The 21,844-nt window shown below is 59.1% G+C and overlaps 2 protein-coding genes across 5 annotated transcripts; one reads left to right on the top strand and one right to left on the bottom strand.

Moving 5' to 3' along the window:
- Window positions 1–869: 869 nt before the first annotated feature.
- On the top strand, window positions 870–16,445 carry NPAS1 (neuronal PAS domain protein 1). Of its 4 annotated transcripts, none has more exons than XM_078439638.2 (12): window positions 870–1,195; window positions 2,273–2,473; window positions 2,903–3,138; window positions 9,499–9,572; window positions 9,826–9,915; window positions 11,792–11,972; window positions 13,353–13,468; window positions 13,638–13,795; window positions 14,247–14,353; window positions 14,675–14,822; window positions 15,454–15,548; window positions 15,860–16,445. In XM_078439638.2, the coding sequence occupies exons 2-12, from the start codon at window positions 2,352–2,354 to the stop codon at window positions 16,321–16,323; spliced, it is 1,791 nt and encodes a 596-aa protein (XP_078295764.2). In that variant the 5' UTR covers window positions 870–1,195; window positions 2,273–2,351; the 3' UTR covers window positions 16,324–16,445. The 4 variants fall into 4 exon arrangements, with proteins under 4 accessions (XP_078295764.2, XP_078295762.2, XP_078295763.2 ...); XM_078439636.2 differs by having other exon boundaries at window positions 2,252–2,473; XM_078439637.2 differs by having other exon boundaries at window positions 2,249–2,473.
- Window positions 16,446–16,565: 120 nt separating this feature from the next.
- TMEM160 (transmembrane protein 160) lies at window positions 16,566–19,249 on the bottom strand. Its single transcript, XM_060651551.2, has 3 exons — window positions 18,995–19,249; window positions 17,614–17,706; window positions 16,566–16,905 (listed from the first exon to the last, which is right to left on the bottom strand). Exons 1-3 carry the CDS (start codon window positions 19,200–19,202, stop codon window positions 16,640–16,642), a joined length of 567 nt encoding a protein of 188 aa, XP_060507534.1. The 5' UTR covers window positions 19,203–19,249; the 3' UTR covers window positions 16,566–16,639.
- Between the last annotated feature and the right edge of the window lie 2,595 nt (window positions 19,250–21,844).

Below are 21,844 nucleotides of genomic sequence, written 5' to 3'. Positions count from 1 at the left end.
CATCAGGGAGGCCTGGCTGGCTCAGTTGGTAAAAGCATGTGATTCTTGATCGTGTGGTCGTCACCTTGGGCATAAAGCTTACTTTAAAAACAAAAACAGGGTTCCCACCAGCTAGTGCACAGGACTGTTCGGAGGTGTGTGCCTCAGTGTCTCCATCTGTCCAACAGAGACAGGCCCATGCTCTCTGCGAGGCCCCGCCTGCCTGGCTCTCCTAAGACTCCATTGCATTGGTGGCCTTGGGGTCTCCTAGGAGCGGTTAAGCTCCCGGAGCCCCTCATGCCAGGCCGCTGAAGAGGCTTGGGAGGGACAGAGGTGGGCAAGGCCTGGCTTGGATGCCTGGATCCCCGTTCTCCGTGGGAGGCGCTACAATCCCTGAGTTCTTATTTATGATCTGATAGGAAGCTCGGATGTTGGGGTTCCCGTCCCTGTGATAGGGGGAGGATGTCAGATCCCGGGATCCTGATTTCTGAAGTTCTGCGGATACCTGGGTCCCAGTGCGTGAGAGAGCGTAGGTCCAGACCCCAAAGCCTGGCCTTATGAGATGGGGGGCCCTCGGAGGGCGGGGTCCTCTTCTTATGGGGAAGGGATACTAACATCCTGAAATTCTCTCCTGGGAAAGGAGGGTCTCGAACACCTGGCTTCGCGTCCCTGGCGCGGGTACTGAAGGTTAAGTCTTCCGTCTACAGGGGGCTTGGGTGCACGGTACCCGCCGTGTCCCAGAGGGGCTGCTGGAGCCCGGGGTTCTCTTGGACGACTAAGGTGCCAGCTCCTCCAGGTGGAGTCTGGAGACTCCGGGGTTCCCCTGTCGGGGCAGGGAAGCTCCGACTCCGAGGTTCTCATTCCGGTGGGAGGGGGGCCGGACCCCCGAAGCTGCCGTGGGGGGAGAGGACTCGGACGCCAGGGCAGCTCGGGAGTCCCTGGCTGGGAACCCCCTACCCTGGCAAAGGCCGGAGAGGCTGGCGTTGGGCGGGACCGAAGGGGCGGAGACTAGGTGGGCGGGGCTCCGCAGACGCCGCCCCCGCCTGCCAGCGCGGTCCGCGCGTCTCCAAGTCTGCGAGGCCGCGGTGGGCGCGGAGAACCGAGCGCCACCGCACGCGCGCCCCGCCGAGCCCGGCCTGCCCCGGGGTCTATGGGGCCACCCCTCTGCGCCGCCCGGCCGGCCCCACGCCGCGCCCGGAGCCTGCCCTGCGGCCAGGTAAGGGGGCTGTGGGTCCTGCGGGTCGGGGACGCCTGGAGGCTGGCAGGAGGGGACAGGGAACTCCTGGGTCCTGCAGAAATAGGGGGGCCGGAACTCCAGCGTCCTGGGGGCTAGGGTGTCAGGACGCCCGTATCCTGAGGTTGGGGGAAGGGGCACACGGATGTTTGGGTCCTGGAGAAATAGGGGGCTGGGTACCTGGACACCAAGGTCTAGGGCATCTGGACACCTGGTTGGAGAGGCTTGGGGGCGGCCTGGATCCTGGGGGCAGGGTGGGGGAGGGAATCCTTCATGCCTAGTCCTGGAGGAATGAAGACCTGAGTGAACACGTTCCTGGTTCTGGAGGATCTGGATCCCGGGACACCTGGGCCCCGAGTGTCGGGTCCATCCTGCGGGCGTCCTCTGGCTGATGCTCTGGCCACTGCGTCGGGGGCTGTGGCTCGCACGCCCGGGTCTTCGGAAAGGAAGTTGCGGTTGCGGAGATCTGGCGGCCGGGACAGATGGCCCCACCCCAAGGGGCTTGGGGGGGGGGGTCCCTGGGCCGGGCATGGGGTGGGGTCCCTTGCCCTCTCCCTCCCCCCCTTACCTCCTTAGCCCAGCCTGGGAAATGGGCGCCCCGCAGATGCGAGCGCTCGGACTCGTGGGATGGGCTAGGAGAGCGGATCCCCGGAACAGAGGGCTCCGGGGGCAGGAGCCGGGCGCGCCTGGGCCCCGGCGAGGCGCCTGCCCCCCGCCCGCCCGGCTTGGGCATGCTTGGCACGCAGCGCGCGGGCCGGTCGGATCCGTATGCGCGCCGCGTGCGCCTATTGGTATGCGGGAGCCGGCCCGGCGCGGGCGTGAGGCGGCCGCGCTGGCGGGCGGCGCGGGGGAGGCGGCGGCGGCGGCGGCGGCGGCGGCGGGGCACGTCCTCGCCCCGAGCTTCGCCCGGGGCCGGGCAGGGTGAGAGAGCGGCGGGCTCCGTCCCGGGGCCTCCGGGGAGGAGAAACTGAGGCACCATCCGGCCCCAGCTCCTTGCTGGGACCCCGAGCCCCTCACGGACCTCAGTTTCCCCAGCAGGTCCCCGGGGTACCCCCGCAGGCACCGAGAGCTGCCTTCCCGCGGCAGGAGACGCGGGTCTCGAGGCTGCCCTGAGCCCGCCCCCCCCCCCCCCGCGGAGATGGCGACCCCCTACCCCAGCAGTGGCGGCGGAGGCGAGGTCAAGTGCGGGGGAGGTCGTGGCCGCAGCGTCCCGTGGGACTTTCTGCCTGGGCTAGTGGTCAAGGCCCCGCCCGGACCCTGGTGAGCAAAGCCCCGCCCCCCGGGCCGTGGCCCCGCCCCCAAGGGCGTCCTGGGAGAATTCACACTCGGCTTTCCGCCCCGCCCTCCGGAGCTAGAATTTCTTACCCCGGGAAGCTCAACCTTTGTTGTACAAACAACCCCCACCACGTTCTGTCCCTACCCCCCCTTCCTCAGACTTCATCCCCAACGTTCTCATTTCTCCCCTCTGCCTCCTCCCTCCCCCCGCCCCAGAACTGATTTACACCCCGGGGTTCTGTCCCCACGGCCGGGTGCAGCATCCACACGCGGGTTCCGCCCCCACCTCCAGTGTCGAACCCACTTCCCACGCCCCGACCCCGCTCCGAGGCCCCGAGGGCAGGGCTCCCCCAGGCCGCGGACCCCTTGAGCGCCGGGGGCCCCGCTGACGCCCCCTCCGCGCCGCCCGCCCAGCCTGCAGGCGCAGCGCAAGGAGAAGTCCCGTAACGCGGCGCGCTCGCGGCGCGGAAAGGAGAACCTGGAGTTCTTCGAGCTGGCCAAGCTGCTCCCGCTGCCCGGAGCCATCTCGAGCCAGCTGGACAAGGCGTCCATCGTGCGCCTCAGCGTCACCTACCTCCGCCTGCGCCGCTTCGCCGCCCTCGGGGCGCCGCCCTGGGGACTGCGGGCCGCGGGGCCCCCGGCCGGCCTCGGTGAGTGCGCGTGCGCAGGGGACGGGGGACGGGGGGCGGGGGACGGGGGGGGGGGCGGCAAGTGGGAACGTGAAGGGCCCACCAGCTTTTGCCCAGTCCCTTCTTGGCCGAGAGGGAGCACGAGGTTTGGAATCAACCAGACCCTCTGTGTGTCCCTATCAGGTGGCCTCTAGTCTCCGAGCCTCCGTTTATTCATCTGTTAAATGGGCACACGAGGTAGGGATGAGTTCATGAATTTTGGCCACCAGGGATCAGACCACTAGTAAATGCTATTATTTTTATTAGGGAAGATGAATCATTTTCACAAAGGAGGCCCGCAGCTCCGGGGGCGGGACAGAGGGGGCCCAGCCTGGGCCTCCTATCCACTCATGGGCAAGAAACCCCCTCACTCAGACTTGAGCACAAGGACTCTGGAGTCAGAATTCCCAGTTTGGGAAAGCGGGAGGGAGACAGTATAATGTGGCAGGTAAGACGGAGAGAGCTTCAGAAAGACTCTCCTGGGTCCCTGCCCACCCTCCCCCCCCCCCCCATCCCGGCCACTCCCCGGCGTTGTGACCCTGGGCAGGTCGCCTTACCTCTCTGTGCCTCGTCTGTGAAATGGGAATCCTGATGAAAGTCGGCACACAGACACCCGGAGAGCCGAGAAGGAAGCCAGGTGATGTGTGCCAAGACCCTGGATATATTTGGCACAGCCTGGGCAATGCGTATGTAGCGACCCTTAGTGCCACTGGTTACCTTGCGGAACCTGCAGTTTCTTAAGCACCTACTGTGTGGCCGCTACTGTGCTGAGTCCTCAGGAGCCAGCAGGAAACAAACTTGAGAAAAGTCCTGCCCAGGCTGACATCCCAGTAGCCAAGACCCAATAATGAAATGAACAAAGAAATGCAATCTATCATCTGTAAAAATGCAGAATTAGGTAAAGGACAGATACAGATACACAGATATCGACTTTTATTAGAACTCAATTTTTTTAATGTTTATTTTTGAGAGAGAGGAAGACAGAGTGTGAGTGGGGGAGGAGCAGAGAGGGAGGGAGACACAGAATCCGAAGCAGGCTCCGGGCTCCGAGCGGTCAGCACAGAGCCCGACGCGGGGCTCGAACTCACGGACCGCGAGAAGGTGACCTGAGCCAAAGTCGGACGCTTAACCGACGGAGCCCCCCAGGCGCCTCTAGAATTCAACTTTATTCCTGATGGATGCATAGCAGTGTTATGTTACTGTTATTGCTTGTTTTATGTATTACTGCTTCACTCAACTACAAGACAGTGAATCCTGTAAATCTGAGGTGGCAGGTGACAGCGACCGGGCACCCCAGGCGACGGGGCCCCCCCAGAAGAACGGGTGTCCTTAGGGTGAGGTTGGAGGGGCTCCAGTTCCCCTCCTGCCCCCGGTCCCAGGGGAGGAGGTGGGGGGGGGGGGAGAGAAAATAGCATTGATTAAGCTCGCAATAAATCACCATTTAAATTTAAATAATCCGGCTTCCCAGGCGGTAATTAGGCGAATTGACTGGCGCCCAGAGAATGCGGCATTAGCGCGGCTGATTACTGTCATTACCGCGAACAACATGTGCGCCGGCGGGGGGATAAACATCTTGTCTATTGTCCCGAACGCCGGGAGAGAAAGGAAGGGAGGGGGTGTTGAGATAGTCCCTCCGGCGTCCAGCTCCCCCCACCCCCCCCCCCACCACCTCCCGCTGCCCGGATGGGCACTTGAAGGGGACAGGAGCCCGCTGAGGACACAGCACCGAGGGGGCAGACCGCAGACTCCGTGGAGGCCCCCCTCCTGTACTCCTGGGGAGCACCTCCCTCCCCCTCCCCCCGGCCCGTATGGGACGTACTGCGTGGACTCCCTCCCGGATCCCCCAAAGCAGGCATTTGGAGGCATCTCCTGCCTCCCAGGGGCCCCAACAAGAGGTCAAGCGCCTGTTTCCGTAGTTCACACGGGGAAACTGAGGACAGGGTCTTAGCTAGTCAGAGAGCAAAGCCGTGTGTCTCCCATTCGGTGGCTTCCTCAATAATAATGATAAAAACATACGCCTGTCAGACCATGTTGAGCACTATAGACAAATAACTCGCCAATTTTTTTTTTTTTTTTTTTTTTTTTTAAACTCACTGAACCCCGGGGCGCCTGGGTGGCTCAGTCAGTTAAGCGGCCGACTTCCGCCCAGGTCATGATCTCACAGTGTGTGAGTTCGAGCCCCACGTCGGGCTCTGGGCTGACAGCTCAGAGCCTGGAGCCTGCTTCGAATTCTGTGTCTCCGTCTGTGTCTGCCCCTTCCCTGCTCACGCTCTCTCTCTGTCTCTCTCTCAGAAGTAAAGAAACATTAGAAAAAAGTGTTTTAATAAAAAAATAACAACACTCAATCCTCTCACGAACACTAGGAGGAGAGCGGTGTTGATTCCCATTTTATAGAAGTGGAAAAGTGAGCCCCAGAGAGGGGAAGCCGTTCACCCATCGGTCAAGCCTGGGCCCGGCTGAGATCCAAACTGTTTTCAGAGTGCGCGTCCTCAGCCTCCAGACCTGGCATGGTCATAGGTCTCCGGGGATCTTGCGGGTCTCGGCCTGTCTCTGGGCCTCCCTCTGTGTCTGTAAAACAGCACAACAGATGCGGAAGCCTAGCCCTGGACCTGCACGTCCGGGGAGGGCACAGCCTGGATCTTAGATCAGTGGTCGTCATTCATTCAGCATCATCGAACACTTCTCGGTGCCAGGCCCTGTTCTAGGGACAGGACAAAGTCCCTGACCTCAAGGGTGGGCCTACCAGCCCTTCGTGGTGTGCCCACTGTCCCTCACCTCTCTGATCTCATTTTTCTGCCCCTCTCACCTCTTCAAACCCCCACACAGACTACCACACACACACACACACACAGTGACTATCTCGCTATTCCTCAGAGAAACATGTTCCTACCCCAGGGCCTTTGCACTTGCTGTGCCCTCCCTCAGGAGCTCCCTTCCTTCCAAAAGTCAGCTCTTCAGGGAGTCCTGCCCTGACCACTCTGTTAAAGCTGACAACACCCTTGTCCCCCAGCGCTCTCTTGTCTTCCTTTCCTGCCTTCTTTCTTTCCAAAGCACTCATTGTCTATTGTGTCTCTCCCCCATGACGCCGTGTTCCCCGAGCCTGGGACAGTTCCTGGGGCGCAGTAAGGGCTCCCTAAGTATTTGTTGGGTGGCCATGGAACAGAGTGAGGGGAGGAGGGTTGACATCTTAATTCACAGGTCAGGCCCAGCCTCGCTCTGAGGAAGTGACCTTTGAGCTGAGACTGGAAGGAGGTGAGGAAGCAAGCCGTGAGAGAAGCTGGAAGGAAAGCAGTCTGGACTGCGGGAATATGTGCAAAGGCCCTGAGGCAGGCAGGAATCCGCTTACTGGCTGCAGGGCACAATGAGGCCAAGTAGTCAGAGAGAAGTAAGTAGTTGAGGCAGAGAGTAGACAGCCGGAACCAGGTCCTGCAGGGCCTCGTGGGCTTTGGTGAGGACTTTGGCTGTTAGCCCAAGTGGGACGGGAGCCAGAGGTGGAAGCAGGGAGCCCAGTGAGGACGCGAGTGCAATGGTCCAGGCTCCTGCCTGGTGGGGCAGCTAGACCAGGGCGGGGGCCGTGGGGTGAGGGGTGGTGGGAATCAGGAGAGGGATGTGCTGAAAACAGCCGTGGGTGGGAGAAAGAGATAGGTCAGGGCCAACGGCAAGGAATTACCTGGAAAGGTAGAGGTGCCCCCAAGTTATCCACCGTACCTGGTAAGAATAAGGGCAGGACTCGGGAATTTGGTCCCTACCGTGTGCCTGGCTGTGTGTTGTTCACACGCACGAACCCATTCACGCTCTAGCATGGGACCCGGTTTACAATCGAGGCTGAGGAAGGTGCCCCGTCTGGCCCGCGGGGCCTGCCCCTCCTGGGAGCAGGGTTTCCCTCTCTGGACTTCATCCCCACCACCTGGTCTGGGAATCTCTCTGGGCAATTGAGAATAGGAGGTGATCAGACCCCTGGGAGTCCCCTTCTCCCCTGGGTCCCTCGGTCCCAGCTCTGTGATGACACCTAGGACAGTTTTTCTTCTCCAGCGGGCAGTCAGGCTCCAATAAAAAGCGCAGCGAATGTTTGTTGAGTGAGTGAGTGATGGTTGGGGGTTGGGCGCGAGCAGGGGGCAGATCTGGGAGCAGTAAAGAGCCACCTGCCGAATTTGGGGGACAGAGGAGCTGAGGCATTTGCCTGGAGAGGCCGGAACGCAGAGGAAGGAGTCTGGAGTTGGGTTTGGGGAGGGAGGGGGGGCTGGGGGTAATAGGACGCATCAGTCAGCGAAGGGGACCGACCCCAAAGCTCCCGTCCCAACGGGGGAACAGCAAGCCCTCCCCCTGCGCACCCCCCTCATCCGACGTGCCCATTAATGCTGTTAATTGCAGCCGTTCAGTCTGACCTGGGCTGATCCTGTGAGCGGGAAAATGAAGGAATTAGCAAAAATGACAGGGGAAAATTGCGACAATTAGCAGGCAGCATTGTTCCTGCCTGTCACCCGGCTGGTTCGCGCTGCATCTCGGGGGAGGGGTCCCCATCAGCACCCCCCCCTCCATTTATTGTTCCTGGTGCTCCAGCCAGGGGTGGGAAAAGGGTAGGAACGGCGGGGAGGTGCTCCCGGGAGGAGGCGTGGCTTAGATGTTGGGGGGTGGGGGCTGAGTCCTGATGGGGGCGCCCGGGCGGGGCTTGGCCGCCTGGTGTTTTGAGGGTCTGGAAATAACAATAGCAATGACACTATTAATACTAATCCTGGCTCTGTGTTTGGGAGCACCTGAGGTGTGCCTGGCGGGTGCGGGGCCCTTTCTGTTCCTTATGCTGAGTGCTCAACCAGCCTGTGAGGTCCGCGCTCTTTGCAAATCCACTTGACAGAGGAGGAAACCGAGGCACAGAGAGGTGAAGGGACTGGTCCCAGGGCACACAGCCAGGGAGGGCCTGCCCTGGGGCTGGGCACCAGACCAGGACCCTTAGGCCTGCAGGAGCCAGCCACTTGCCCACCCTCAAGGTCACGGAGTCCCCTGGCTCCCTGATCTGGACATAGAGCCCCTTGGGAGGTGTTTCTCTGCAGGGTCAGGGAGAGGGACCTGCGTGGGAACAGCCTCCATCCACCCCCGCCCCCCAACCCTCTGCCCTCCTCTCTGCTCCAGACTGTGGGGGCTGGGGCGCTCTTTGCCCTTTGTCCCATTTGACATGACCTCCTGTCACTGTCTTTCCCTGTATTTCTCCTGGACATCTCCTTTCTTTTCTCTCCACCTCTTTTTTTTTTTTTTTTAATTTTTTTTTTTATTTTGAGAGAGAGAGAGAGCCAGAGAGAGGGAGACACAGAATCGGAAGCAGGCTCCAGGCTCCGAGCTGAGCTGTCAGCACAGAGCCCGATGCGGGGCTCGAACCCATAAACCGTGAGATCATGACCTGAGCCGAAGTCAGAAGTCAGATGCTTAACCTACTGAGTCACCCAGGCGCGCCAAGATTTTAATTTTTTTAAGTTTATTTATTTTGAGAGAAAGAATGAGCGTGCACATGACTGGGGGAAGGGCAGAGAGAGAAGGAGAGAGAGAATCCTAAGCAGGCTCTGAGCTGTCAGCGCAGAGCCTGATGTAGGGCTCGAACCCGCGACCCATGAGATGAAGCCCTGAGCCGAAGTCAGATGCTTAACCGACTGAGCCACCCAGGTGCCCCTAGTTCCAGAACATTTTCACTGCCTCCTGAAAAAGCCCTGCCCACATCGGCAGACACTCCCATCCCCCCTCCCTCCCGTCAGCCCCTGGGCAACCACTAATCTACTTCCTGTCTCCGTAGATTTGGCCTGTTCCCCGGACAGTTCGTAGAAATGGAATCACACAGTGTGTGGCCTCTTGGGTCTTGAGTAATGTTTTCACTTTTTTTTTTTTTTTCAAGTATGTTCCACACCCCACGTGGGGCTTGAACCCCCGACCCCGAGATCAAATGTCTTGCTCCTCCGACTGAGCCAGCCAGGCGCCCCTGGATTTTTTAGTTTCTTGCGTGTTGTGTATCTGCCTCTGGCCTGGGAGGGGAGAACCAGGCCGCCCCGGTCACCTCGGTGGCCCTAGGACAGGGCCTGCCGCACAGTTGGTGCTCAGGGAGTTTCTGCCTGGATTGGATGGATGGACAAACGGACGGACGGACCCCTGTCTGCATCCTCTGGTGTCTCTCTCTGTCTCTGTGTGTCTCAGCCCACTTCTGCCCCTTCCACCCTTCCCCCCAGCCCAGGTTTCTCCCCGACAGGGCCCGGGGTCCCCAGTACCCCAAGGTGGCTGCGGGACCGGGAAGAGAGCGGGATTTGTAGCCTGGCTCGAATGGGGCCCAACAGGCCCCGGCCTCACCCCTCCCTTTGTCCCCAGCCCCCAGCCACAGGGGCCCCGTGGCGCTGGTCTCCGAAGTCTTCGAGCAGCACCTGGGAGGACACATCTTGCAGGTGAGGCCCCTTCCCTGCCTGCTGCTCATTGCTGCCACCTGGCGGCCACCTCTGGCGAGCAGCACCCTTTTCTCCAGCATCCATCCCAGCGAGGGCCCCCTTTCCGAGGGCCACCCGATCCCCTTCCCCTCCCCACCCCTCGATTAATCCATCCTAGGTGGAGATCCAGCTTTTAGAATCTCTTGCCACTTGCCTGCTGGACAGACAGATGCCCAGCGCTCCTCTCTCCGCCCCCTATTTCTCCCCACTCTAGTCCCTGGATGGCTTCGTGTTTGCCTTGAACCAGGAAGGGAAATTCCTCTACATTTCAGAGACCGTCTCCATTTATCTGGGTCTCTCACAGGTAAGGGGCCCGCAGCGGGCTGCCTGGACTGGCCTGCCCACCATCTCCCTTGCTGGCCCCTGCATGCCCTTCCTCTCTCCTGGCCTCACCATCCCAGCCGGAAAAGTGGGCTGCATCGGTGGTTCCCAAAGTGCACCCCTGGGAACCCCACGTGGCTCCTCCTTACAGGCAACAGGGGGGGGCTATTAAAGTAGCAGGTCAATTCGAAGACGGCAAATTAGCAGAAAGGTCAGTTTCCCCATGAGTGTTTGCCAAATGCGCCATATTTACCAAAACTTGCTTTTTTTTTTTTTTTTTGTTTTTTTCCTCCACAATTGTAAAGAATTACAGCGATTTGCATCGTAAGGGCTTGGGTTTTGCCAACTTTGGAAGATTTTCTGTAGCGTTTTCGTGAACTGGCTTGCTTTTTCTATCTCAGCCAGCTGTTTCTGCCCCAGCTCCTGCAGCACTGAAAGGTAAAAGGCAGGGGAGGGGGCGCCTGGGTGGCTCAGTCGGGTAAGTGTCTGACTTCGGCTCAGGTCATGATCTCACAGTCTGAGTTCAAGTCCCGCGTGGGGCTCTGTGCTGACATCTCAGAGCCTGAAGCCTGCTTTGGAGTCTGTGTCTCCCTCTCTCTTCCCTCTCAAAAATTATATATATATTCTGATATATATATATATATATATATATATATATATATATATCAGAAACGGAAACGGACTCCCAATCCTGGGGGGCCTGGCTCCTTGTGGCCTTCCTACTACCAATACATTCAGTACAAATCACTGTCCTCTGTTATCACTATTACAAAGGTTTTGGCAAATGGTAAATTTAGAAAATTCAATGCTAGGTATTTGGCCTTTGTGAGCACCTTTGCAGTGAGTTGTTGGAGATATGTGGAGGAGGAAGACCCTGGAGGTAGGGGCATGTGGACAAGGGGAAGGGAGGGAGGGAGAAGTGGAGGAAAAGCTGGAAGCTGGTGCAGGGAAGGGTTTAATGAGGAGGAGTTCAGAGGGATGAGGGACAGAGGGGAGCCTGGGACCCCAAGCCCAGGGGCAGTGGGAGCTCTGAGAGGTTTCTGAGAGGAGGCGGGCCATGGTCAGGTGAGGAATTTAGCAAGGGTGTTTGGGGACTGAAGGCCAGAGCACCAGGGAGGACCCTGGGGCAGGAAGACAGCACAGAAAAGTTGGGGGCCTGGACTAGGGGAGGTGAGGAGAGAAGGGGAACTGCTCTGAGAGTTTGGGGTGAATTCAGTGTGAAAGTCTGATTAAAAAGTTATTCTTGTTTTTTTTTTTTAATGTTTATTTATTTTGAGAGAGAAAAAGAGCGAGCAGGGGAGGGGCAGAGAGGAAGGGAGAGAGAAACTTAAGCAGGCTCCTCGCTATCAGTGAAGAACCCGATGTGGGTCTCTAACGCAGGAACCCGTGTGAGATAAGGACCTGAGCCGAAGTCGAGTGGAATGCTTAACCAACTGAGCCACCCAGATGCCTCAAAAAGTTCTAACTCTTTAAAGAGTTCGAGAAACATTCCACTGCTTGCATCCTGATTGCCATTCCTGCGGGGACATCCTGTGATTCATTTCAGGGCACGGTTTTTTGCTGTGAGTGGGTGGGAGTTGGGTAAATGGAGGCTACGACAACCCGGTACACAGCTTCTTAATAGGGTAAGCAGGTGCAGAAAATCCTCAGCGATCGCCGGGTTTGAAGTGGGAAGGCATAAGAAGAGCCTAAAAGTTTGTATTCTTCTTTTTAAAAGGTTAAAAAGCAATCCTCATAAAAACACGAGACTGGCGTGAAGCGCGCCTGCAACCTAGGCGAGCGAGCCGGAGGCCGAAGGCCGGGCGAGTGGCTGCGCGCGCATCTTACCCGCCCTCTGCCGTCCCCTCTTTCGCCGGCAGGTGGAGCTGACGGGTAGCAGCGTCTTCGACTACGTCCATCCCGGGGACCACTCGGAAGTGCTAGAGCAACTGGGGCTCCGGGCCCGGCCTCCCGGGCCCCCCACGCCGCCCTCCGTCCCCTCCTCCTCCTCCTCCTCCTCCTCCTCGTCTTCTTCCTCGCTTGCAGATACTCCTGACATCGGTAATTCCAGGGGCCCCAAAGTCACGCGGCCTCAAGGGTGTAGGGCTCGTTGTTACAAAACCCACTCTCCTTCGAGTTGCGCAAAGTTTTGCAAAATGCACCAGAGTCTGAACCAAGGCAACGCGACTTGGCTCCCGAAAGTTGCCTAAGGCTGCCTGGCTCCCCCAGAGTCGAGCTTTAGAAAGACCCCTCTTGCCACTGCTTGTGGGTGACAGATGGGACCAGGCTTTGGTAATGATAAAGCCCGGGCTTCACGGGCTTTCCCCATGCTGCGCCTTTAACTGCGTGATTGGAATCCTAATCACCACCCCACAAGCCGGGAACTATCAAGCTGTCTTCATTTTGCAGAGGTGGAAACTGAGGCACAGCGCAGAGAGGTTAAGTTAATTGGCCCGGGTCACACAGCTGTACGTGGTTGATCTGGACCGCAGCCCGGGTTTGTCTGGCTCCTGCATCTGTGTTTCTAGTCCTTCCCTGCAGTGGAAAATTCCAGTCCCTGTTAGAGAAGGAGGGTGTTGGGAGATTACCCTGGAAGTTTCTTTTAGCTCTGAGATGCGGGGGGACTAGGAGGTTAACTTTCCCGTCAGGAGGATCTTCTTCTGTTGGGTTTGCTTAACAGCAAAAATATCTGAGCTATCATCAGGGCCTGCACGCTTGGGAGAGATGTTTGTGGGTCCACTGGGGAAGGTGATTAGGTTTGCATCAAAGATTGAGAAACAGGTTCGTCTGGCGGTGAGCAGTTACAAGAATGTATCACGGGATTTATAGACTAATCTGTATTTGTGAGTCTTACTTGTTTCTTATACCAGAGCCCCTGCTCCGGGCTGGGGAGGGCTGGGGACACAGTGATGACAGCATCCCCAGCCCCACCCTCCCCGTGCTCACAGTCCGGGTGTGGGCAGACCGGCCAGTCCCTAGAGAATGATACTCCAAAGTGGTCGGGGCTGGGGTGGGAGACCCCAGAGGGATGGCTGACCCAGCCTGGGGGGGTCAGGGAGGGCTTCCTGGAGGAGGAGCTGTCTACCCTGAGACCTGGAGGCTGAGGCTAGAGATGGTGTCAGCGGGAGGCAGTTCTTGCGGAAGTTTTAGGCCAAGGTGAGGAGCTGAGCTTTCTCCCAAGGGTCCTAGGGAGCCGTGGCAGTTTCAGGGCAGGGAGGGGCCGGGGTCATATCTGAGCTTTAGACGAGACCCGTGCAGCTGTAGCTCAGAGGGGAGGTTAGTCTGCGACTTCAGTGAGGTTGTGTAACCCTCAGGCTGTGGCCTTGACCTTGTCTGGCTAGATGGGCGGGGGGGGGGGGGGGGGGGGGGCGGGGAGGGACGGCCTGTGTGTGTGTGTTTCTCCTTTAGGACCTCCTAACCTTCCTTCACTCTCCACCCCAGAGGCCAGCCCCGCCGAGGTGCCTCACTTCTCCCGGGCCCGGGAGCGTTCCTTCTTCATCCGCATGAAATCTACCCTCACCAAGCGGGGGCTGCACGTCAAGGCCTCGGGGTACAAGGTGAGGGTCAGCTCTCTGGCCCCGGCTGCTGACTCCTGGGTCTCCTCTCCTGCGGGCGACGGGGGGGGGGGGGGCTCCCACATTCCTCCCAGCTCTGTCCTTGTGCCCCGGCACCGGCGGGGTGGTGGCCTCGCCAGGCCTCTCCTCCAAGCCCGCCTGTCGCCCACAGGTCATCCACGTCACCGGGCGCCTTCGGGCCCGCTCCCTGGGCCTGGTGGCTCTGGGCCACACGTTGCCCCCAGCCCCACTGGCTGAGCTGCCACTACACGGACACATGATCGTCTTCCGCCTCAGCCTGGGTCTCACCATCCTTGCTTGTGAGAGCAGGTACCGGGGTCGGGGGGCCGAGGCGGGCGGATGGGGCCACACAGGGGAGCCAGGGCTGCGGGCAGGCGGGGGGGGGGGGGCGCTCTGGGGAGCCAGGGGGACACAAGAGCAGCGAGGGAGGAGGTCCTGGAAGGAGGGGGCCGGGCCGGGGCCTTTGGGGGTGGGGCGGGTTGCGCCCTGCACCACGGGGTGGGGAAAATTAAATCGCGAAATAGCCCCCACGCTCCGAGTGCCTTCGGGGGGCCCGGGGCCACCCCCCAAGGCCCACAGCCACTCCAGGCGGGACGCTGTTATGACACCACCATTGTACCGAGGGTTAAACTGAGGCCCAGAGCGCTCCAGAGCAAGATTTCGGAGCTGGGGCTTCCAGAACCGACCCTGCCTCTTTGCCCCCAACCCTGTTGTCTCAGAGCCCTTCTCACCGCCTCTCTCTGTCGCCCCCTGTGCTCAGAGTCAGCGACCACATGGACCTGGGGCCCTCAGAGCTTGTGGGCCGCAGCTGCTACCAGTTTGTCCACGGCCAGGACGCAGCCAGGATCCGCCAAAGCCACCTGGACCGTGAGAACCCCTGTCTGCCGGCACCCCAGGCCTGAGTCCACAACCCCCCCCCGCCCCGCTGTGCCCCGCACCCCGGGCAACAGCTCACACGTGGGGTGGGAGGAAAGGGGCCGTGGGGTCTCTCGGGCCCACCCTTAAAAATCCAGAAGGCCCCCCAGCCAGGTTAGCCTTCAGTCCTTCTGACTCTGTCTCTCTCCGTCCCCCCCCCCCCATCTCCTCCCTGCCGCCACCCTTTCTGCCCCTGTCTCCCTCTCTCACCCCTGCCTTCCTGTCCACCTGTCTCTCTGCAACTGTCTCACCCCGTCCCTGCGCTGGGCCCAGTGCTGGACAAGGGTCAGGTGATGACCGGTTACTACCGTTGGCTGCAGCGAGCCGGGGGCTTTGTGTGGCTGCAGTCCGTGGCCACCGTGGCCGTGAGCGGGAAGAGCCCCGGGGAGCGCCACGTGCTGTGGGTCAGCTACGTGCTCAGGTGAGGGCTGTCCCCGGCCGGCCTCACCGGGAAGGGGGCTTGGGGTGGAGGCTCTTCAGGGAGGGCTTCTCGAAGAGGACAAGAACCCAGAGGGGCCTGAAAACAGGAAGGGGAAAGGGGACAGTGAGAGGAGAGGCTTGGAGGTGGCGAGACCTTACCTGCAGGGGGGCGGCTTTGAAATGGCCTCAGCCCCGGCAGAGGGTCTGGATTTGATTCTGGGGCACTGGGGAGGGTCACAGTCAAATCTGCTTTGTGGAAAGACCCCTCTGGCTGCCTCGAAATGAGAGTTTTGAGGGACGCACGACAGGGGCTGGGAGCCCAGGGAGGAGGTGGGGGCAAGTCCCGGAAATGCCAGGCAATGCTGGTGGAGGAGGGGAAGAGCCGTCTGCTGCCACCCACATCTCTGGCTTTGCTGGGCCTGGATTTGGGCCCCTAAGAGGAACAGCAGCCTGAAAGGAAGATGCTGGGGACATTTAGTTGGTGGCATCGGGGGCAGGGGGCACAGGCTGCCCGAGTCTGGCCTCAGATGACAGGGCTGTGGGGCTAGAAGCCAGCTTGGAGCCTGGGGGGTCCAGTGATGAGCCCTAAGTACCATGGGGTGGGGGCTCTACCCCACCTGTGTTGTCCCCAGCCAAGCCGAGGGTGGCCAGACCCCTCTGGACGCCTTCCAGCTTCCAGCCAGCGTGGCCTGTGAGGACGTGTCCAGCCCAGAGCCAGAACCCACAGGTGAGCCCCACCTCCCACCCCCCAGCACCCCAGCCCCCGGGGGAAGCTCCCAGGGGCCTCTGGGACCTGCGCTCTCCAGTCCGGAAGCCACCAGCCACGAGTGGTGACTTACGTTCAATTAAAAATGAACGGTTCAGTTTCTTAGTCACACCTGCCACATTTCGAGGGCCCCGTAGCCTCACGTGGCCAGTGGCTAATGCCGTTGGACATCGGGGAAAGTTCTGTTGGACAACACAGGTCTAGACCACAGATGGGAAGACTGAGGGCTGGGGACGCGCACCCACAGTGCCCTTTGAATCTCCCTCTTCCAGAGCCAGAGCCTCCGGTGGAAGGGAAGCAGGCTGCCCCCCTAGACAAGGATGAGCCCCCTCAGACCCGGGGCAAACGCATCAAAGTGGAGCCTGGCCCGGGGGAGACCAAAGACCCGGAGGACAGCGCGGAGGAGGAGCCGTCCAGCCACCCGGCCCTGCCGAGGCCCGAGTTTACTTCCGTCATCCGGGCAGGGGCCCTGAAGCAGGACCTGGTGCGGCCCTGGGGCCTGGGGCCTCCTGGAGACCCCCCACCTTCCCTCCTCCACGCGGGCTTCCTGCCCCCCGTCGTGCGGGGCCTGTGCACGCCCGGCACCATCCGCTACGGCCCTGCGGAGCTGGGTCTCATGTACCCGCACCTGCAGAGGCTGGGCCCGGGGCCCGGCCTCCCCGAGGCCTTCTATCCCACCCTGGGCCTGTCGTACCCGGGGCCCGCGGGCACCAGGGTGCAGCGGAAGGGTGACTGAGGACTGGAGAGCGGCCTCCAGGGCCGGACCCTGAAGGAGGGGCGGGGCCTTGAGGGCGCAGGGGCGGGGCTCACGGCCCCGATGGCCCTCCCTGAGAATTAAACACCTTCTCCCCCTCCGTGGCTCAGTCTCCCGGGGCCTTGGGGCCCCTCGCTCCTTTTCTTTCTCCTTGGTTACCTCCACCTGCTTTTACTGATTCCCGTGCCCGCCCTTCCCGGTCGCAGGAACCGCCACTCAGAATGTGGACAAGGGTCAGGTTTTAATGTCCCGGTCCTCGGGCCGTCCAGCGCCCGGCCATTCCCCGTGGCCCAGCTGTTCACTCCGGTGGCGGCCGGCCGGCTTCGTCGGGGCCTTCGGCGGTGGCGGTCCCATCGTCCTCGGGCACCAGTTCCACATCCAGCTCCAGCTGACCCATGTAGAGACCGACGGCACAAGCCCAGAGCAGGCCCACGGCCAGCACGGCCCCCACGCCCGCCGCTGCGCCCCCCAGCGACAGTTGCATGGGTCCCCGCAGTGCAGCCAGGCCCACCACGTAGGAGGCACCGCCCCACACGACACACAGGCCGCCCAGCAGGAAGAAGCCTGTGCGAGAGGGCAGGAGGCCACGGTCAAGGAGAGGCAGGGCCTGAGCTCCCAGGCTGGCACTGCAGTGGGGTGGATGGAGAAGCCGGGGTGGGGAGGGGGATGGGGGGGTGGGGAGGGGGATGGGGGGGCGGGGCGGGGGTTCTGGGATTCAGATGACTCCGGGGACCGAGGCGGGTCAGGGGACCAAGGTGGAGTTAGAGAATGAGGCAAACTCAAAAGCAGGGTAGGCGTCAAGAGTAGTACAGAGCCAAGGTCAGGGACATGAGGAGGTATCGGTATCCGAGGAGGTGTCCCGGATGGGGAGGTGGGGTTCAGGACCAGAGGCAGAGTGGGGAGCTGGTCTGAGAGCAAAGACAGGGATGGAGTGGCAGGGCCAGTCTGGGGCTGGGCCAGCGTGAAGGGCTAAGACGCGACCCTCACCTTTGTTGGAAAGTCAGATCGGAGGGGACAAGGACCCACAGCCACCCCGTGGGCCACCCACTCAGGTGATCCAGTGGCCACAAAGTAGGGGCGGGTGGATGTAAGGTCAACAGTCACACGTGAAAATGAGGTGGCTTCTGGTGGGGGAGGAAAGAGTGGGTGGCGGTGGGACAGGGCAGGGAAGAATCTACACCCACGGGGGGAGGTTGGGGGTTCTGCCCTCCTCAGTGGGGGAGCAAGTGCCCACACTCCCTGGTTGGGGGGAGAATGGGGGTCTGCACTCACCGTAGGCAGCTTCCCGACCCATGTCACTCTGCATGAAGGAGATGACCCCAATGCCTGATGCCAGGAGGCCATTGCGGAACCAGGAGAGGAAGGCTGGAGGAAGGGGTGAATGGGGAGGGGAAAGAAATCAGCATCAGCCTGTCAGCCCAGACAGTGTTATCCCATTGCACCCCAAATCCCCACCCGGTCCTGACGGCCCTCCACTTAACCTTAACCCCCGCCAAACTGTAGCTTCCATCCATCTGAGCCCTCTCCCCAAACTCTGCAGCACCAAAGATTCAACATAGCCTGCAGAATCTGCAGGAGAATCTAGGAACCAAAATTGCTGATCTTATTTAATATTTTTTTTTAACGTTTATTTATTTTTGAGACAGAGAAAGAGCATCAACGGGGGAGGGTCAGAGAGAGAGGGAGACACAGAATCCGAAGCAAGCTCCAGGCTCTGAGCTGTCAGCACAGAGCCGGAGGCGGGGCTCGAACTCACGGCTCGAACTCACAGACCGCGAGATCATGACCTGAGCTGAAGTCGGCCGCTTAACCGCCTGAGCCACCCAGGCGCCCCCAAAATTGCCGACCTTAAATATGAGGACAGGAAGATCCCGAGGGGTCATCCTGGTCAACACCCCTCCTCTCCCCATACGTGTGTGTATCCCCCTCCCGCCTCCCCGCTCTGGGACAAACTTCTGCACTTCAGGCCTCTCTCCAGCCTCCCCCTTCAGGGAGCCTCAAACGCCAATCATCTGCTACCGCGTGTGAACTTCCTTGCTGTTATTCACATCCATTCAAATCCCCTGTGTGGCGCTAACCGGCTGGTCCGGGTTACAAACCCCACACCCACTCCCCATCCACTATCGACACGTGAGGCCCCTCCCCCTGCAGCCTGGATCACCTGGCCCTCCAATCAGCCCAGAGCTTTTCTTTTATTGGTTGTTCCTTCCTCCAATCCGGAACTCGCCCCCTCTTCTGATGGGATCCACGCTCCCGCCTAATGCAGAGTGGTCGCCTCTTGGATCTGAACTGGGTCCTCCAAGGCGGACCCCTCCAGTAGGCAACACCCCCGCCCTTCACCCTCTTCGGATGCCTCTCTCGCCCAGGCAGTGCAATTTTATAATTGCTGCCTGTCCTACCCCGACCAACCTTTCCAATCCCCAGTGCGTCCCACTAGCCGGACACCGTCCCATCCGCAAGCACTTCTATGCGGACAGACTGCGCTCTTGCAGCAAGCGCTTCCCTGCGCTTTTACGGAAGCCCTTCTCGCTCCGGAGTCCCAGCCCTGTTTCCAGCAGAAGCTCCACCCCCTTCCCCCACTCGCGCGCGCCGACAGCTCGGCTATCCGGGCCCCCCTGTCCCGTCGGGGCCGACCCCAGCCCCAGCCTCAGACCTGTTTCATGCGCCTTCCGGAGGAGCCAGGCGTCCGCACGGTCCAGCTCGGACACGGGGGGCGGCGAAGCCCCGGCGCGGGGGCCGTGGCCGGGGGCGAAGGACCCTCGGGCGCCCCCGCTCCGGGGCCGCGGAGGCGGCAGCAGCGCCCCCCGGAAGCGGAGCCGGGCCAGTCGGGCGGCCCGAGCCCACCACCAGCCGCCTCCCATGGTTCCCACTACGGCCGCCGCTCACCGCCCCGCCCCCACGGGCTCCCGTAGGCTGAAGCCCACGTCATTCAGGCGTGGCGGCTCACCCATTGGCTTCGAGAGCGCCACTCAGGGCTGGCGCCCACGGTCCATTGGTCGAAATAGCGGTGATTCCTCCTCTGTCATCTGTGCCGGTACTGCGCGTCCCACCTCGCTTCTGCTGCTGGACTACGAATCCCAGCGATCATTGCGCCCATAGAAGGCCGGTCTTCAGAAGGCGGAGGCACGATGTCTGCCGGGACTTGTAGTTTATGTTAATAACTTTAATTCTAATAGCCAATCAACAAAAACAAAACAAAGCTGGGGTACTTCATGCAGAACCTTTGCAACATCTGGAATAGCCCGGAGGAGAAAGTAAACCTCAACCTATTAATCCCACTGATGAGCAGTTACTGCTATCGGTTGTACTCTTGCCCTGTCTTTTTTCTAGGCAAATGTCAAGTGAGATGCCCTTTGACACATTAACTTTTTTCATAGAAGTCGTGAACATGGACTGATGGCATTGAATACTTTTCATAATTTTTATATTAAAAATATGACTGGGGTGCCTGGTTAAGCCGCCGATTCTTGATTTCCACTCAGGTGGTGATCCCAGGGTGGTTTGATCGAGACCCGCCACCGGCTCCACGTGAGCGTGGAGCCTGCTCAGGGTTCTTTTTCTCTCGCCCCACCACCCCCGCCCCACCACCCCCGCCTCCCTCCCTCCCTCCGCCCCTCTCCCCCACTTTTGCAATCTCTCTCAAATTAAAAATAAATAAATAATTGGGTACCTGGGTGGCTCAGTCGGTTGAGCGACCGACTCCCCGATTAGGCTCAGGTCATAAGCTGTTTTGTGAGTTCGAGCCCCACGTCAGGCTCTGTGCTCCCCTGCTCCTGCTGTCTCTCTCTTAAAATAAATAAACTTTAGAAACAAAAATAGGGGTGCTTGGGTGGCTCAGTCAGTTGGGCTTCCGACTTGGGCTCAGGTCATGATCTCCCCGTTAGTGAGTTTGAGCCCCAACGGGCTCTGTGCTGGCAGCTCAGAGCCTGGAGCTTGCTTTGAGTTCTGTGTCTCCCTCTTTCTCTGCCTCTCCTCCGCTTGCGCTCTCTCTCTCTATCTCTCTCTCTCTCAAAAATAAATAAACATTTAAAAAAATCTTTAAAATATAAATAAATAAAAATTAATTTATTTTGGACATGGTACAAGAAACAAAACATACAGAAGGATCTAATGGAAAGTAACCCCATGCCCCAGGCAACCATCCCCCTCTTCTGTTCCACAGCATGGAGTTTAATGGTTCGTACTGATGCATTACAGGTTGGTACCACAGGTGATCCCCATCTGTAGGGTGTTTCCAATTTTCCTTGATATAAACCGTTGTTGTTTCCTTTTAGGTCTAAACTTAGGTCTGAGTCTGGACAGACCTGATCCCACTGGCAAATCTCAGCAGCCAGCTTCTGCCTCTGGGTCCACACATGGCTTTATGCCCCCCCTTACTACACTGTGTGGTAATGATCTCTATACTGATCTGTGTCTGCCAACAGGCTTCACAGCTTTCAGTGGACTGGGTCCTTGATTGATGTATCTCCTATGCCCTCAACCCAGTATAAGTAGGGAACTTGGTAAATAATAATAGCAAACATTTATCAATGACTTTGCCTGTGCCAAGAATTGTGCTAGGCATAGCCTGTGCGTAATGTTATTTAATTCTCATTGTAACCCTAGGAGTTAAGAATTAGAATAGGGGCACCTGGCTGACTCAGTCAGTGGAGTGCAGGACTCTTGATCTCGGGGCTGTGGGTTCGAGCCCCATGTTAGGTGTAGAGATTACTTAAAAATAAAATCTCGGGGCGCCTGGGAGTTCAGTCGGATAAGCCGTGGACTCTTCATTTTGGCTCAGGTCATGATCTCACAGTTTGTGGGTTCGAGCCCCGAGTTGGGCTCTGCACTGACAGTGCAGAGCCTGCTTGGGATTCTCTCTCTCTTCCTCTCTCTCTGCCCCTCCCATGATCTCTCTCTCTCTCTCTCAAAATAAGTAAATAAATATTTTTTAAAAGATACATTAAAAGATAATATCTTAAGGAGTACCTGGATGGCTGAGACAGTTTTAAGCATCCTCCCCAGCATGTCATGATCTCATGGTTTGTGGGTTCGAGCTCCACATCGAGCTGTGGAGTCTGCTTGAGATTCTCTCTCTTAAAATAAACTTTAAAAAATACATAAACTAAAATCTTAAAAAGAATCAGAGGGGCGCCTGGGTGGCTCAGTTGGTTAAGCGACCGACTTTGGCTCAGGTCATGATCTCGCAGTTTCTGAGTTCGAGCCCCGCGTCGGGCTGACAGCCTGGAGCCCGCTTCGGATTCTGTGTCTCCCCCTCTCTCTACCCCTCCCCTGCTCACATTACGTGTCTCTCTGTCTCTCAATAATAAATAAATATTTTTAAAAGTTTAAAAAAAAGAATTGGAATATTCCCTCTTTTATAGAAGGAATAAAATGAGGCTCAGAAAACTGAGGTAATAAAAGCTGGTGTTTACTGAGCACTAACTCTGATTAAATCCTCAACATAATCCTCTGTGATATATGCCATTATTATACGCATTTTACAGAGAAGGGAGATAGAGCG

This window comes from Panthera onca, chromosome E2 (genome assembly GCF_046562875.1).
Source record: "Panthera onca isolate mPanOnc1 chromosome E2, mPanOnc1 haplotype 2, whole genome shotgun sequence".
In the NCBI taxonomy this organism is placed as follows: Eukaryota; Metazoa; Chordata; class Mammalia; order Carnivora; family Felidae; genus Panthera; species Panthera onca.
The sequence above is the reverse complement of the archived record's forward strand: the minus strand, read 5'-3'. Positions and strand labels throughout refer to the sequence as shown.